General features: G+C 39.6%; 4 protein-coding genes across 4 annotated transcripts; 2 read left to right on the top strand and 2 right to left on the bottom strand.

Moving 5' to 3' along the window:
- Positions 1–1,201: 1,201 nt before the first annotated feature.
- Positions 1,202–13,170, top strand: Lgr3 (Leucine-rich repeat-containing G protein-coupled receptor 3). The gene is made up of 9 exons (XM_020956042.2): positions 1,202–1,289; positions 3,840–4,121; positions 4,214–4,394; positions 4,461–4,745; positions 5,332–5,403; positions 6,705–6,776; positions 11,158–11,229; positions 11,686–12,129; positions 12,190–13,170. The coding sequence occupies exons 1-9, from the start codon at positions 1,202–1,204 to the stop codon at positions 12,995–12,997; spliced, it is 2,304 nt and encodes a 767-aa protein (XP_020811701.2). The 3' UTR covers positions 12,998–13,170.
- LOC110186794 (uncharacterized) lies at positions 13,047–14,864 on the bottom strand. Its single transcript, XM_020956072.2, has 2 exons — positions 13,662–14,864; positions 13,047–13,600 (listed from the first exon to the last, which is right to left on the bottom strand). Exons 1-2 carry the CDS (start codon positions 14,726–14,728, stop codon positions 13,474–13,476), a joined length of 1,194 nt encoding a protein of 397 aa, XP_020811731.2. The 5' UTR covers positions 14,729–14,864; the 3' UTR covers positions 13,047–13,473.
- Positions 14,851–15,972, top strand: LOC110187012 (uncharacterized). Its single transcript, XM_020956376.2, has 3 exons — positions 14,851–15,319; positions 15,401–15,577; positions 15,632–15,972. Exons 1-3 carry the CDS (start codon positions 15,197–15,199, stop codon positions 15,644–15,646), a joined length of 315 nt encoding a protein of 104 aa, XP_020812035.2. The 5' UTR covers positions 14,851–15,196; the 3' UTR covers positions 15,647–15,972.
- Positions 15,671–17,039, bottom strand: LOC110187009 (S-adenosylmethionine mitochondrial carrier protein homolog). The gene is made up of 4 exons (XM_020956373.2): positions 16,811–17,039; positions 16,489–16,755; positions 16,003–16,424; positions 15,671–15,901 (listed from the first exon to the last, which is right to left on the bottom strand). Exons 1-4 carry the CDS (start codon positions 16,904–16,906, stop codon positions 15,787–15,789), a joined length of 900 nt encoding a protein of 299 aa, XP_020812032.2. The 5' UTR covers positions 16,907–17,039; the 3' UTR covers positions 15,671–15,786.
- Between the last annotated feature and the right edge of the window lie 91 nt (positions 17,040–17,130).

Raw genomic sequence — 17,130 nt, 5'->3', positions numbered from 1 at the left:
CTTTTGCGGAAATTATGATTTGTCTCCGGCTGACCTTGAGCCCGCCGGGACAGCATCCCCCCATCTCCGATTCAATTAAGCGAAATTTAATCAGCCACGGATGAAATGTCGCAAAAGAAAAAAAGGGCCAAGAAATGTGCCGGTCACATATTGCACTTCCATTTCGTAGTACATTTGGCAAACTTAATAACCTTGAGTTTCGGCCTTAATGTCTTGCATAAATTAGGAAATAAAAGTGGCTACTTAAAAGTAGAACCATATGACATGGAATCCAATGATTTTCGGCGTTGACTCACATCGAAAATTATTCACTTAATTCGGTTAGACTCGGCAGGGGAAAAATAAATATTTGGCACAAGTTTATGGCATTCTCTCACCATTAATATTGCAGGATTTGTTTTCTGATGAATTGGAATTATTTAAAAGGGATTTGATTTGCTTAGAGTTCTTAAATTATAATAATGTCTAGAAATAGAGGAAGATATGTAACTTTTACTTTTTAGTCTATTGATTGACAACAGAATGTAAGCTACAAAACAGGATTTTTAAATTATTCTAAAGCTAAATTCTGTATATCTTTAATATTAAACAGCAGGCTTTAATTCCACCAGCGAAAATCAATATATTTCGTAGAAAGTCTCAAAATAATTGTCAATAAAATGTCACTTTAATCTCGCGAGCGCGAAACTTTAGCTTGTCCATCAAAATGGCCTCACATTCTCCTCTTATTTATGCACATCAAATACACTTTTTTTTGCACGCTGAAATCGAAACCCCGCCAAGTGGAAAGCACTTGCCATAGAAAATATTAATTTTGAACAACCCCCTCCCTATCCAGTATCTTCTTCCGCTCCATCTGCTGTGTAATCCTGGCACTTAAAACTCTTCTCAACGAGCTGCGAACATTAGCCAAATGAAGTGACAAGAAATTAACGAAAAAGCTACAGCAACAACAACCAAAAAAAAAAAGACGAAACGAAACGATATAAGAAATAATAATAATAATATAAAAACTCAATGAGTCAGCAAGGCGTTGGTGTTGCAGTGAGTGAGGGGCGTGGCCGGAGTGGGAATTGAGCGGTGCTAATGATGAACTCGGTCAAGGAGCCAGTGCAGCCACGCTGGCCAAGTAATTAGATAAGCTTCGAGCTTCGAAAACAAAGCGACCAAGAGCGAGCCGAGTCCAAAACGATAAATCGCAATGGTCTATGGGAGAAGCATCGCCGTGGGCGTCTGCCTGATGACAGTCGTCTTCCTGCTGGCCGCCATCATATTCTACTTGAGTCTGGGTAAGTGATCTTTAGTCAAAATTAAGAAAACTAAAAAAGAATCAGTTAGAGATCTGCTTAAGGTATGATTATCGGTAGGAAAAGTGTGATATGATATATAGGAAAAAACCGCGGCTCAATATTATATTGAAAACATCGTAAACCTAAATATATTAAAGTTTAAATATTAAAAAACTCTTCAAGTTAAAATGAAGATTTGATTTTTAAATATTTCTATATATAAAAGATGTATGATTTAAATTTAAATTAAAGTTTTGTTTAACAGATTTATTGCAATCTGTATTTTTATCTTTAAATCAAAATGTAATAGTGTATTTTATATATAGAATTTAAAGTCAAATACTGAAAAAGGTTTGATATATCCTTCTAATCTAATTATATAGTTATTATGTGCAGTATCCGTGAGGTTGAGCTTCAATAACTTTTTGAATTAATATTATATATTTCCCTATAAGAAATTTAAATTTTAATCATTCTCCACATTAAAACCCTTTTCTTATAAAAATTCCATGTATATTAAAGAAAAATTTAAAGATTACAAAACTTTTATTTATATTTTACAAATCGACCCCTTTAAACCTCGTCTATATATATGATTTTGCCATCTGTCAACCGAGCGAGCATCTCAGAAAGGCTTCCCGCACACCAAACCAAAATCACAACTTCAAACTGCAAAATGCCCATAAATTTTATACTCAAAAGTATTTGAAAGTAATTTGTTGTTTAATACGAAAAATACGGGGCGGCGCAAAAAACAACAAACGGCTGACCATAAAAAATATAAATACGAGTACGGCGCAAACTTTGTCCTGTGAGGAGAGCACACAAAACAATTTTCGCTTCCATATACAAGTACGTATATGTACGCTGGTGGTCCGTGTTCGTCCTGGTCCTTGGTGTTTTTTTGGTTCCTTGTTCGAAGCTTTTATCTTGTTTTACGAGTATCAATATCGAGAAATTTGCGCTGCCTTAATATTAGATATTTTTTATGCCAATTTGCGTATTGATTTGCCATACGAGCAGAAATAGGCAAAACATGTTTGATTTATGCCACATTGTAGCTTCGGTTTCCCGAGTATATGCATCAGCCCCACAAAGCTGAGCTGGGAAATTATTTATCAGCCAGGGAGGAGCATTTGTTGGGCTTAGCTTTAAATCAGGCGGAGAAAAGGGGCTCCTTTCCTTTGGTGCAAACAGCGTATAGTATGCTAAGATTTGTGTTTGTGTGTCCCCTGTCATAGACACAATGAAATTGAAAGTCCTTCTTAATGCACAATGTGCCTTTATGTGTGTGTATGTCCTTCCTAACGAAGTTTGATATTTATACGAATGGGAAAAAAGATGAAGAAAGATATATTTATATATGTATGTATATGCAATTTTCATCTTATCATATGGCTTTTGGGTACTTAGGCAAGGGAAATGCACAAATATTTCCGCAGGAAGTGTTGACACTTGACATTTTCATTTACTATTTTAAAGCGGCTTTTGTTTAAATTTTCCTCGAAAATAAAAGCAAATTTTAAGTGCTCTTGAGCACACAGAAAAGCATATTAAATGAACTTTCAATTCTGAAAGTGAATGAACAAATTGAAATAAAATTTAATCTCTTTCAATGAGTTATTAAAATTTATTTATTTGTAAGGTATATCCACTTGATGAGAAATAGAGAAAAATAATAATAAAATACGCTTTCATAGTTAATTGATTAAAAGCGTTTCAAGGTGTTCCATTTCGGCTCATTTGTCTAATGAACAATATTCCATCATCTCATAATTTCGTTGAAAGAAATCGCGGCACCCAAACAAATCATAAAAATGATAAAATATGCCAAACAGAACTTTCACTTTCTTTTTACGACAATTACCCTCCAAAAAAGTGGTAGGCACTTAGGATGAAAATATATTCTGGCTAAATGAATAGCATATATTCATATCATCAAATTTTTCTCTCTTTTCCCAAAGACAAATGATATTAATTAGTTGCAAGCCATTATTTCGATTCATGGCACTTGTAATCCTTGAAAAACAGATTGTTAACAAAGCTGAAAAAAACTCAAATATAAAACAACAAACAGGACAAAGTTTTTGGACATTAGGTTTAATTGTTATGACAGAAAAAAAATCAGAAGCAAACAATAAACCATAATCTTTTGTGAAATTGAAGGAAAGGAAAAAGAGCGGGCAAACAAATTAAGTTGTCATCTTGAGTTTAAAGTTTGTCTGACTGAGATTAGAATAATAACTCATACGTCATGTGGCCCATATGAAGTCTAAAGTTTGTTTAGAGTGATCAAGAACTTAAAGGGATGGTAGAGCTGCACTGAAAGATGTTTTTCTTAAGGAAAATGTAATAAAAAATAAAACAAAAAAGCTGTATTATTATTCTAGTTTTTAATAAGTAAGTTTTGGTTCCACACAAAATGAAAAATATGGTCGTAAAACAACTGAACTAAAACTGAAGCCAATTGAATCTTCCCCTTTAGATTGATTATTTTTGTATTTTTATCTAAGATTTGTGTTGTTTTGTTGTTGATTGTTTTTATTTAAGGACCCTGCCCCACGGGCAGCTTTGCCTGCGACAATGGCACGCTGTGCGTTCCACAGCGCCAGATGTGCGACAGTCGGCCGGATTGCGCCGACAGCAGCGACGAGCATCCGGTGGAGTGTGGTCTCCTCTATGGCAGCAAGGAGATTGCCGACAAGATAGTCCGTAATGCGATTGAGAAAAAGCAACAGCAGCAGCAGCAGATGAACCAGCGAACAATTGCGGCTGGCGTGAATGTGAGTAGCCTGGATTTATCACCTTCAAGGAATCCGAATCAAACTTGTGGTGAGTGCGGTCAACTAGGAATATACCAAATTTCAAATCAGAATTTATTTGATTAAAAGCAAAAATATATGTATATGCCATTATTTCCCTAGATATCGTCACATATCCTCGTCTCTGTCAGTGTCGCCAAAGAACCTTCCTCTATTGCGGCCGTTATGCCAAGTTGCGTCGTTGGCCTCGCATCAGTTCGGAGGTGACCTATCTGATCATTATCCGTAACAATTTGACTCTCCGCGACAATGTTTTTGCCAATTTTACGCGACTTCAAAAACTGTCAGTATCTAAATAATATTTAGGATATTTTTAGGTTATTTACTTTAGATATAATCTCTCCTTCAGGACACTCAAGTACAATAACATATCACATGTGCCGCTGGGCAGCTTCAATGGCCTTGGACAGCTGGAGCGGCTGGAAGTAAGCCACAACAACATTAGCCATTTGCCGAATGGCATCTTCCTGGGCCTGCACAACCTCCAATGGCTGTTCCTGAGGAACAACCACCTGCAATATTTGCCCATGGATCAGCTGGGCTCCGTCCACCGGCTGGAGTGGCTGGTGCTCAGCGGGAATCGTCTCACTCTGCGCAATGTGCAGCTGCCGAAAATCTCGTCGCTGTACGAAGTGTGAGTAAATGGAATTGGGGTTCAAGCTTATGTTCTATTTGTTAGATTAAAAAGCGAAAGGGATTCGAGAGTCTGATGTATTCAAGCGTGAAATGCGCTCTCTCTCTGTCTCTGTATCTGGCATTGTTAAAAGCCGGCGGAGCATCCGCTCATTGGGTTACTCGGGTATTGGGTGTCCTGATACCCCAACGAAGCCACCCAACGATGTGCCCTAAGCTGTGAGCACTAAGAACTGGCACAATGTTGTGTTGCACTCACTTAGGGTTTAAAGTGTGCTTTTGATGGCTTCTATGCTTTGAATTTTAAGACAACACCTCCGAACTTGCTCAACAACAATGTTTATCATTAAGTTCTCCATTGTTACTAAAGTCTTACAGCATTTTCCCAACTCTTTAAGCGACCTATATCTAACATCTGTTCGGGCAACATTCATCACTTGCCCTTTCTTCAAACTAACGAAAGGGAAACCTAAGAACAGCCTTAGTATAAAAATCCCTGAATTATATATAAGCTAAACACTAGGCTGTGGGGCTTAACCAGATTTTCCCTTCTCCTTGCCTGCATAAATATCTCTTTACTTTTACAGTTATTTGGATTTCAATCGAATCGAATACATTGGCGAGGAAACTTTTTCGCAATTGGATAATTTACATTTGCTGTAAGTAAAACAATCAACTAACTTTTCCCTTCTCAAAACACAAAACAAAAGTACAAGAAAAGCCAGAAAAAGTGTCGAAAAATCTATTGAAATATGTTGTACTTAGATTTTATGGGGCGTATGCGTAATTTTTACTCTTCGTTGCATTTTGCTTTCGTTTTCCCCAGGATTTTTTGTTCTTGTTGTTACTTTTTTACTTGTTTATTTTGAGAGATTTATGTGGGTAAAATTGATGCTGAGACAGTGAAAAAGGCAGAGTTGACGAGTAAAAGAATGAGAAAGAGAAGGGACATTGCGTATACGCACTGTTGACATGACAGCAAGTGGGATATTCGATACATCGACACCTTTGTTTCAGTTCGTCCTAGGAAAAAAAAACTGAATTTATGCCTCAATAAACATAAATTGGCACATTTTATTGTTTACACAAAAGAAACATATGCTTAAAGGGCGGGGAACAATTCGGAACCCCGAAGACACAAATACTCTTCTTTAGAATAGTCTTATATTTTGAATATATTGTTAAGTGCCTAAACTTTAAACTGACTATAAAACTAAAGTTTTAAAATAACTTTAAAGTATGTTAATATACGTAGAACATGATTTTAAAGTTAATACCTTATAGAGAAGACAAAAAACTGACACGTAAAACAATTTGAAAGCATTTATCACATGTCGCCTGCCCCTTTTCCCTTCTACATGCCACGACTGGCACAGTTGGGGGCATACATAATCATTAATTTATGCATCAATAGCTGACAATATAAGTCAATGGGTCGTCTGGGGTGTCCGTGTCGCCTCGCTGCTAACTGAAAATAAATCAGTTATCCAAATTGCCCCAACGTAAATAAATGTGTTAACCTTTAGAGACTTGGGAGAAAGACAAAAAGAAATAGAATGAAGCTATGCGGCTTGGATGGGATAAATTGTGTCGGCAATTTATCCGGTAATTTGAAAAGAAAACATATGGGAATATTAAGGGGAATCACAGGACACCTTTTACAAAGTAAATTATGGATAAAGAAAATAATAATGATGAGAATATCACTTATGAGTAAGCTTTGAATATTTATATTATTTCTTTTATGATTCAAATACAAATGAAAAACAACATAATACTTGCACAACTTAGGTTAGGAGCAGCATTCTTTGATTTGACATAACTAAACTGTATAGAATTGATATAGAATTTTGTATACAATTTGGAGTAGGTAATAAAGTGAGACAGGGGATTGGTTTTAACCTTTATTTCTTCCCTAATTTCATTGCAACAAATTACAATAATACATACTATATTTCAGGGATCTGCAGCATAACCTCATCACCCATATCCATGGCCGAGCCTTTGCGAATTTAACCAATATGAGAGATATGTGAGTATAAAAATGGGGGTAGGCTTAGAATTCCCTTCTAGATCTCACTGGAAACTGGGGGAGAGTGAAAAACTTAACACCGACACTAAGCATGAATTATGGCGGGGACACACAGCTAATTAGCATAATAATACGAATAATGCCAGGACACAAAGTAAATGAACTCGAGCCCTTGGTCAAAGAATCAGCACAAAGCCGCAGGAATGTCCCCCGAACAGTAAATTGTAATTTGGCAAAGGATTCCAACTAGCCAAGAAGAGCCCTTTGTGACTCAAAATCATATTCAATGATATTAATTTCAGTTCATTAATGCGCAATTACGTATACGGGATGGAAAATTCAAGTTGAAAACTTTTGTGCCCGCAGACATATAAATAATAACAAGAATAAAACTGTTTGGGTGGAGGGATTTACATATAGCTGGAAAATGCTCTTCTGATCTGACTTTAATTTCATAGAATGCTAATAATTTTATGAACTTTTTCGACCATGCCGGGCAACATAAAAAGTTCAACCCTTGGGGCCAACTAATCTAACCTTTATGATCATAGTTTATTATTCTTATTATTATTATAACTCTAAAGCAAGGGGGCCAATCTATAAACGGCAGTCGTAAAAGCAAAACAAATTGTTTAACGCTTTGAGGAAGAACTTTTGATGAGCCTCAGACAACATGGCGTATGCTCGATAAGACGAAGTGCCTTTAAGATTTCTTTAAGCGCTGGCTGGCTGGAAAGTAGGAATTTGATGTGGCTTTCTGACTTTCATAACCATATATCAATGGCATATTCAATAAATGTCTCTGCCATCTTCACATCCATCGTCTACCACATAGCGCATCAAGCTGTGGCCTTAATAAATTTCGACCCAGCCTCAGCCGGCAGATACATCAGCATATCAAGGATGATAACAGGCACACCACTCCTGCTGCTTGACCGAATTGGGCGGAGAGAGAAAGGAATTCTGACTTTGTATCTTTTGGGACGGCGGCATTGAATGGGTTTGACTTGTGGCCACGGCAGTAGCAGCAGCAGCAGCAGCCGGAGCAACAAATAAACAAACATTATTATGGCCAAATAAAAATGCAAATAAATTTGTATTTTATGTGAAAACAATTTCGCCAAAGCCTTGGCCAGTAACCAGTAACTGTAACCAACTCTGGGGCCAAGTTGTTTGGCCAATAATGAAGGAGTTTATTGAAATCGACTCGGGGCGGTATTCCCCAATCGTCATTGCTTCATTAGATGCTCGATCCCCTTTCCATATACATATGTATGTGCTCTTCTTTTGCCTGTTGATGACACCTCTACATATGTACATAGAGCAACCCACTAGTCACCCAGGCAGTAACCTTCCCACCCCCAGAGCCATGCAAATAATTTGCCCTTTGCTGGCGTGCAAGGAATTTCTCAGCATACCAGCCATTGAGTGTAAGTCTTTTATGGCCACACAAAGAGAAATCAAGAATATGAGACCCAAACATCCTTGAGAAGGATTAAAATTTTATTAAAAAATTGATATTCAGGGGCTGTACTTGTTTACCAGGGAAATTGAGTTAGTTTCCTCTAGGTAAACTAACATTTATTTGGTAAATTAAAGGCAATTATTTTGATATTTATTTTTCTATGTGCATCATCCCAAAGGAACTGCAGAGAAATTCCTTCGGCAAGCGTTACTATGTATTTGTATCTATCAGATACGCATCTAAATGCTGCTCATGTATCTGCTGCTGCCGTCCTTCCTTTAGCAATTTCTGCTGATTTGTTTTGTTTTTTCGTTATCCCCTCGAGGTTTTTGGTTTTGGACATAAAACAACCCGAAGCGAAATATTTGAGAAATCGCTGCACTAATTTGATTCCTCCTGTCATCCAGTGAGCCACAGCCACTGAGCCACTGACAGGTCATTACGGATTGCAGAGATACGGGGCTTGCAAAGACCCTCCAGTCCGGTGTGTGTCCACGTTGTGCTGTGACGTTAATTATGGTCAACATCAGTCCTCGCCCCCGCATCCATAGAAGGGACATCACCACAAATGCCGGAGCTAAATCCTGGCGAGCACATTGCCCCGAAAGAATTCACAATTGAAACGTGCCATTTGCAAGGCAGCCCAGTAAATGGTTTCATTTGGTTAATATTATGCACTCGTCCTTTGAACGGGGTACTTTGAATAGGCCAGCAACAGGTGGCTAATATGGGAATTAATTATGGTAATGGCCGTAGAAATAAGAAGGGAATTTTATTTGAATATTAAGGTAGATGTTTTTATGAAAATGGAGACTGGTAATTGGTTTGCGTTTTTTGAGGCTTGGATAATATTATATTTTACTTTATAAATATTTAGGGAATGCCATAGGTGCAGATAAGTTTTCGTATACAAATACAATTTAATAAATACTACATATTTTAGAATGAAAAACCAGTTCGTAGGGTTGTTTTACCCTCGCAGACTCAGAAGCCTAAAATAGTGTGAAGAAGTCATTTCCGACCCTATAAATCATATATATTCTTGATCAGCATCAACAGGAGAATATATCTAGCCATGTCAGAATAAAAAAAAAAATTGAAAATTATTCAACATTTTATAATTTAAAAAAATTTTACAAAAATGTTAAATTTTTTAAAACTTTAAATTGAGTATGCAGATTTATTTACCTTATAAAAACTAGCATAGAAAAACTTTCCGAATTAAAATTAATTAATTAGTTACGCAACTTTTAACTTGGATTATTATCATACTTTTGATTCTATCCCATAATTCAACAGCAAACTGCTAAAGTATATCAATTTCAGATTCCAGAAGTTTGTATCCTTTCTTGCTAGTTCCCAAAACCTTCGGATTAAAGTATTTAGCTAATAGTTAAGCTATTTCTCTCATTATTTCTAATATTTCCATTATTTGTCATTATTTTTTGCACCTTGCACGTAGCGCCGACTATGACAACTACAAGAATTTATTTACCCTATCCTTAAATGCGCATTGTTCCTTTTTTTCAATTGTGACGCAGTTATGTACATTCCCAGCCTCCGTGTCCTCGGCTGGAGGAGCCACGTGTGTGTGCGGTGGGCACGCGATGTGCTCGGCCATGGTAAATGGGCATTACCAGGGGCTTATTTGGATGCTGACCACCACCACCATCGCTGAGGAGAACGTAGAAGGGACAGCAACTTGTTGCCTGTCCCGGGAAATATGTTAATATGTCTGGCTTCCCAGGGATATTTATGAAGTTATTAAGTGCGGGCTTCGGGAAAAATAATGACCAGAGCCAGATCCGAGAGGCCTGTCCCTCAATAATTAATTAGAAATTTGCATAATAAAAATTATACGCTCAACGACGATGGAACCATTTTTCGACGGCTCAATTTGTGGCCGAGTTAAATATTTAGTTTACGGAATACTCAGGCCACGAAAAATGGCACTGCAGTTACCAGCAATCTGTGAAAGCTCTAAGACAGAGTGGGAGTGGGTGTGGAAGTGGATGTGGACTAAGAGTAAGGGGGCGTGGCCATTGTCTTTGTGCGACAATCCATAAAAACAAACTGTTAACAGTTGGCGCTTGGGCATTGGCGGCATTGATTGACCAGACAAGTGCAAGCAATGGAGCCCTAAGCAAGAGCTCAACGTCAGCTCCAACATAGCCATCACCAACGCCATCGGATTCAGTTCCACGTATCCACAGCAGCAGTTTATACATCAGCTGCTGCACTTCCCAGGGACGTGACACGGTGGACCTGAAGCTAAGGAAACCCCCTCTAAAGAAAATATTCATGCTACTATCCCAAAAAGGGATAAACATAATAATAAAGCAAAATAACTTCATACTAAACTGTTGATAAACAGGGGAAAAAAGAGATTGTGTTCAGTTTTAGGCTTCTATAAATTTGTATAATGAATTTATTAAAGAATTAAGTATTATAATATGGTGACATATTGTCAAGTTTGCATTTCTTCCTCCATGAAGTTATAATAGGAACTTTTTGAGAGGTCCTAGCCCCACTGTATCACATCCTGCCTGCCATGTCTGCCATGAATGATGCGCCCTTTCTTGCCAACAACACATTTAGCCCCGGTTGCATCTCTATATCCACATCCACATCCACACACATTTGATAGACAATGTTTGTGCACTGATTTATACTCAGCCAGCTATTAAATAAGAATTTTCGTTATTATGCTCCGCAGCGGGATTTTATTATGTGACTTTCAAAAGCTCTGTTTTGGCCAACTTGTTTTGGCTTTAGCCTTAAAGTCGCGCCAAGTAAAACATTATTATTGTTCTTTAAAGCGGCAACGTGTCTTATCTGTGGGCCATTATGCGCGGCTTGAGCGCCGTATGAGTAACCTTATATATATAATTCTTAGACGTGCATTTCATTTTACAGCCGCCTTGTCGGTAATCCCATTAAGGAGTTATCTGGCGAGACATTTCTGCACAATACTCGACTGGAAGCACTGTGAGTATATATGAGAAAAATCATTCGAAAATTGGGTTTGTTTACGAAATAAGTGAATTTTATTTGACACAGAAGTGCCATTTACCTTTAAATATAATTTTATGTTGATTTTATGAACCAAATAACCACTATACAATACTATTTTCTCTTGTTTAAGTGTTTCTTTATTTCCTTGAAAAATCATTTAAATCCCTTTCAAAACTCTAACAAAATTCCTTTTAAATTGGAATATATATATATATATATATATACGAAATAAGTGAATTTTATTTGACACAGAAGAGCCATTTACCTTTTAATAAAATGTTATATGTTGATTTTATGAACCAAATAACCATTATACTATTTTCTCTTGTTTAAATATTTCTTTATTTCCTTGAAAAATCATTTAAACCCCTTTCAAAACTCTCACAAAATTCCTTTTAAATTGGAATACATAATCTACCTATTATTCAGTTCCCTGGCTCAGATGCCCCTGCACATCCACCGGAACCTAATGGAGCCACTGAACATCTCGTTTTTGAATCTCACGGGGATTCGCTATGATCACATTGACTTTGCGGTCATTAATGCCATGAGGAACTTGACGTACATCATCTACGATCGGTTCTTCTACTGTTCCATGTCACCGCGGATAAGGATGTGCAAGCCATCCACCGATGGTGTTAGTTCCTTTCAGGATCTGCTAAGCAAACCTGTGCTAAGATACTCCGCCTGGGTGATGGCCACTTTGACCATAGCTGGCAATGTGCTGGTGCTTTGGGGTCGCTTTATATACCGGGACGAGAACATGGCCGTGACGATGGTCATAAGGAATTTGGCCTTGGCCGATATGCTAATGGGTTTCTATCTGGTCACTATTGGGGTCCAAGACTATCGCTACCGGAATGAGTATTACAAGTAAGTGGGATTTATAGAGTTTAAGGATTTATTACTCTTATGTTAACCTTTACCTTCCAGAGTTCTGCTGGACTGGATCACCTCTTGGCAGTGCACCCTCATTGGCACTCTGGCAGTGAGTTCCTCGGAGGTTTCGATGCTAATCCTGGCATTTATGTCTCTGGAACGCTTCTTGCTGATTGCGGATCCCTTTCGGGGCCACCGCAGCATCGGAAGCCGGGTTATGTGGTGTGCAATGCTGTGTATATGGATGACAGGAGTGGGTTTGGCTGTGGTGCCGATCTTCCTGTGGCGTTCCAGCACTCTGCCCTATTACGGATCCTACTCGGGCACTTGTTTCCCCCTGCACATCCACGAGGCCTATCCCATGGGTTGGCTGTATTCGGCGTTCGTCTTCCTGGGCGTCAACCTTATGTTGCTCTTGATGATCGCGCTATTGTACACAGCTCTTTTGATCTCCATCTGGCGGACGCGAAGTGCCACTCCGCTCACTCTCTTGGATTGTGAGTTTGCCGTTCGATTCTTTTTTATTGTGCTGACGGATTTCCTGTGCTGGGTGCCCATCATTGTGATGAAGATCTGGGTGTTCTTCAATTACAATATCTCGGATGACATATACGCCTGGCTGGTGGTCTTCGTTTTGCCCCTTAACTCTGCAGTTAATCCCCTACTGTACACTTTTACAACTCCCAAGTATAGAAATCAGATATTTTTGCGAGGCTGGAAGAAGATCACCTCCAGAAAGCGTACCGAAGCTGGCAATACCAATGTTGCCACCACCACTACTGGCACGGCCACTGCCTCCTCTCAGCATCCGGATGACTCTACAGGCAAGTCAATGCCATTGGCCCTTACCCTGGGGAACTGAGGTAAATGTCCATTTGGAGCTTTGAGGAGGATCGAACTTGTATACCAGATCAGATTTAACAGCATTTATTTTGTCTATGATATCGAATATCTATATATCTGTCTAACCTTAACCCGTGTAAGATAACCAAAGGAAAACGTGAAATAAATTGAATGTGATATTTGTAAGGCAAATTATAGGTTTTATAAAAGGAGAGATGAATGGGGAAATTAAAAATTGTTCGCAAATAAACTTCAATTCTTACTTCTTCAATCAACATAAATGGCAAGTAACTGAACTTACATATATTTTTTTATAGGAACTTAGTAAATACATATGTCATTCATAACATAACTCTTTGACTGGATTGTACTTTGTTTTTTTTTCCTTATAATATTTTAACTTATTCAATTAATTCTTAGCCCCGGAAACCTCCTTTAAATTGTTATAAGCTCTTACTGTAATTAGTATAAATTAGAATAACTTAAAGCCTCATACTAGCATTCCTCTTCATCAATCTTCGCCAGGACAAGTTTGGAACGCGTAGTGCGAAACTTGCGCATCCGTTCCAGCTCTTCTACAACAACTTGCTTCTTGTGTTTTCGTTCTAGATGCACTCGCAGCCTGAAATAAGATTACACCTTAGTCAAAGCTCTCGTTTTATCAAAAGCGAACCGGAACCTACTTGGTACGAGCTGGGAAACTTTGCTGGCAGTCGGAACACTCGAATGGCATCGCCGTATGCGTGTACTCGTGATTCCTCAATGAGTCTGAAGAGGTAAACGACTTCTGGCAGTCGCGGTGCTCGCAAATGAACCGAAATCCTGTGTGCTTCACCTGCCGATGGATGCTCAGGTGCGAGCGTTGGGCGAATCTTCGATCGCAGAGATCACAGGCAAAGGGAAAGTCCTTGCTGTGATATCTTTTGTGGATCTCCAAAGATTTGGCTATAGAAAAGACCTTGCCGCAGATGTCACAAGCGACTCCAGACTGCATGTGCTTGGCGTCCGCATGCACCTTGAGAGCCTGCCTGGTCAGGTAGGACCTGTTGCAGTCGTAGCACTTAAATTTCGGCCGGTCGGTCAAGTGAATCGCCTGGTGTTTAACCATGCGGGAATGATTCTGGAACTCCTTTTGGCAGAAATGGCAGTTGAATTTACCCTTATGGCGTTGGTGGGAAGATGTTTTCTTCTTGCTAGTAAAACCGCCGGTAGCCTGCTCAGTTTGTAGCTCCTCCTGAAAGGTATCCTGTTCCTGTTCCTGCTCTTCTCCGATATCCTCAAGCAAGTACACTTCATTCATCTCAACCATCTCTTCTACCACCTCTCCAGGCTTTGGTTCTAGTTCTTCTTCTTCCATGCCTTCGTCGGGGTTTTCGAACACGTAAATTTCCCGCAACTGCTGATTGGCTTGGGCCACCTTCTTGTGGAAGTCATAGGCCCACCGCAGCTCTACGGCACAGCGGCTGCACAAGCTTTTGGGCACCTGGCCTGGACTCTGGCGCAAATCTTCCTTGGTGCAGATCTCATAGCAGTCGTAGTAGCTTAACTCCGCTTCGTGGTCGTATATGACGGTCATGTCCATCATTTGCCTGGGATGGGGCTCCTCCAGGCATAGGCGGCAGATATTTTGGAGCCTAGAAATGGAAGCAGAACCTGGAAATGAGCCTTCTGGAGACATCCGTTTCGCACGACTCTCCGCGGATACGCTGGATATCTGGTGTTTGTTTTTCTCTAGCTGTAGTGGATCCATTTGTGCTTATTTTTAATTGAATTAATTTCAACTTTCCTCTTAAATAGTCTTTTCCGTCATTGCTTAAAGTCAAAAATCCCCGCAAAAAAGCGGAAAACAGAAAACTAGAGATGCTATAACATTGATACTAATATCGATATATGTTTTTCTTATTATTTTTGTAATAGTATCGGCTTATGTTTTAGCGTTCTTAAGATTTACATATATATGATTAAATTACTTTTTTCCCTTGACAAAATTATAACAAATGAATATTTTAAAATAACATCGAAAGTATTGATGTATTTTCCTTCACGGCATCTCTTCTCAAACAGCGTTGCCAGACTTTGCAATAATATTATTCACAATATCGATAGATAGACCAACTCAAACTCAAACATTGGCCACCACCAGTATATGAGCGCAAAACTTTTCCTTGGAACTTAAAAGTTTTTGGGAAATAAGCTGTTTTTTTTTCTGTAAACATCAATGTTTTTGGAGTCGGAGACCACCACGATTGCTTCAGACGCCGACATTCTGCATCCCGATGACGCCCAGTACATTTGGCTGCCCATTGCGGTGCTTGTTGGCATTTTCTTTCTAGCAGCTCTGGTACGTTACTTTTCTTATCGCCGTTTTTTGTTTATTCAACTGCATTTGCATGCGCTTAATTATGTATTTGGGTGTCCGCAGGTCTACGTCATGTCGCGTACCCGGTGCCGCTTTTCCTGCAACTGTCTGGGCTGCAGGAAGGCTCCGCGAAACGGCTATATCAACGTGGACGAAGAGGACTCGGATGTGCCCATGGCCTGTGGGGATGATGACCACATGGCAGCCAGCCTGCTTGTGGGTCGCCTGCATATAGAAGACGTGAGTGAGGTGTTACATATAATTGGACAGTTGATAACCCCCCATAATCCACAGCCAAATATAGCCTAGCCAAAGTAGATGTATTGCATCTCGTAAGACTTCCATTCATACCATTTATTGTCCACGTTGGTGGTTGTCATCAGTTTGGTTATTGCTACAAACTGCACAAGTGCCTCTAATACAAAAATAACGAATATAACCCTAAAAGATCAGTGATCAGTATTGGCGGCGCCCAGGAGCCGCGTCGTCAGGTCGTAAAAACCAAAGAAGAAGGCACCACCCAGCGTGATCCACATCACTCGGGGCACAAATCCAGCAAACAGACTGAAAATAACATAAAAATATGTATATATATATATAATCCTTACATATAATAATAAATGTAAACAAAGACAGACAGCTTTGGGGACGGATACAATACTTACCCGCCAAATCCTCGCTCCACATAAATGCCACGGAGAATGCTATAGGCATTACGCCGCCGACTCAGACTGTCCCTTTCAGCCAGCATAATTCGCGTCTTGACCACGTCCAGAGGCGTTGTTAAGCCCGCTGAAATTCCACCTGCAATGGCGCCACACAGAGCTACCGAAATCGGCGTAGATTCATAGCCTGTCACGGGCGTCCACTGAATCTTAAAGTACTCCCACAACGGAAACTGTATCAAACTAAAGGGTATCTCCCGCATAATGGTTGAGCCAAAGCCCCGGTACAGACCGCGTCTCAAGCCTTCCGTGCGGTAAGCACGGAGCAGGATTTGGAGCCCGGACAAGTGTTGTTTGTTACCCGTTAACGTTTGGGAACGCTGTTTGGCTATTTCCACGGGAACGCGAATCAGGCAGGCCAACTAGGAAAGACACAAATCTGGTTAAATCTAACAAGACGCCTTTGGATTTCTTCGATAGTCGTACCACTTCGGCAGCCGAGGCAGCTGCCATGTGAACATAAGGAGAATCTTTGGTGTGGGTGACTGAGCTGAGGAAGTGCTTGCCACATTCATAGGCGCAGAAGAAGAGAGCCGCCGTCGGAGCACTGCCTGCAGCCGCCGGGGCCAATCCTTTGTAGATGCCACGAAAACCACCGGCCCGCCAAAAGCCCAGCTCGCTCTGCAGTCGTGTCTTGACCGTGTCAATTGGAAACAGGGCAATGTCCACCACCACACCAGCAACGCCTCCAGCCTGTAAATGGTTATCTAATAACTTGTTTTTTTAATCACATTTTTTAAGTACTCACAACCAGCGCATGGAGAAAGGTGAATTTGGTGACCGGCTCTTGCATGCTCACTTCCAAGGAACCTCCGGCCATGTCCTGAGCTAATTCTGCTGCCATATCCTAGAAATGTTTCAAATGCGCCCTCTCTAAGTCATGCTCCTAGGTAATATTTGTTTAATTATTTAAATAAACAAATCCAAGTTAATGTGGTTGTTAACGTAACAGTCGCGGCGCTAATCAGCTGTTCCGTCTAGGGTTGTATAGATATTCAAAAAAACGAGGAAAGTAAATTTTATACTTTTAACACTTATGGCGTTGAGATGCTAATTCTTACTAAAATA

Source organism: Drosophila serrata, unplaced genomic scaffold (genome assembly GCF_035046125.1).
Source record: "Drosophila serrata isolate PLE 108 unplaced genomic scaffold, ASM3504612v1 contig_382, whole genome shotgun sequence".
NCBI lineage: Eukaryota > Metazoa > Arthropoda > Insecta > Diptera > Drosophilidae > Drosophila > Drosophila serrata.
Note: the sequence above shows the minus strand (reverse complement) of the source record. Positions and strands in the feature narration are given on the sequence as shown.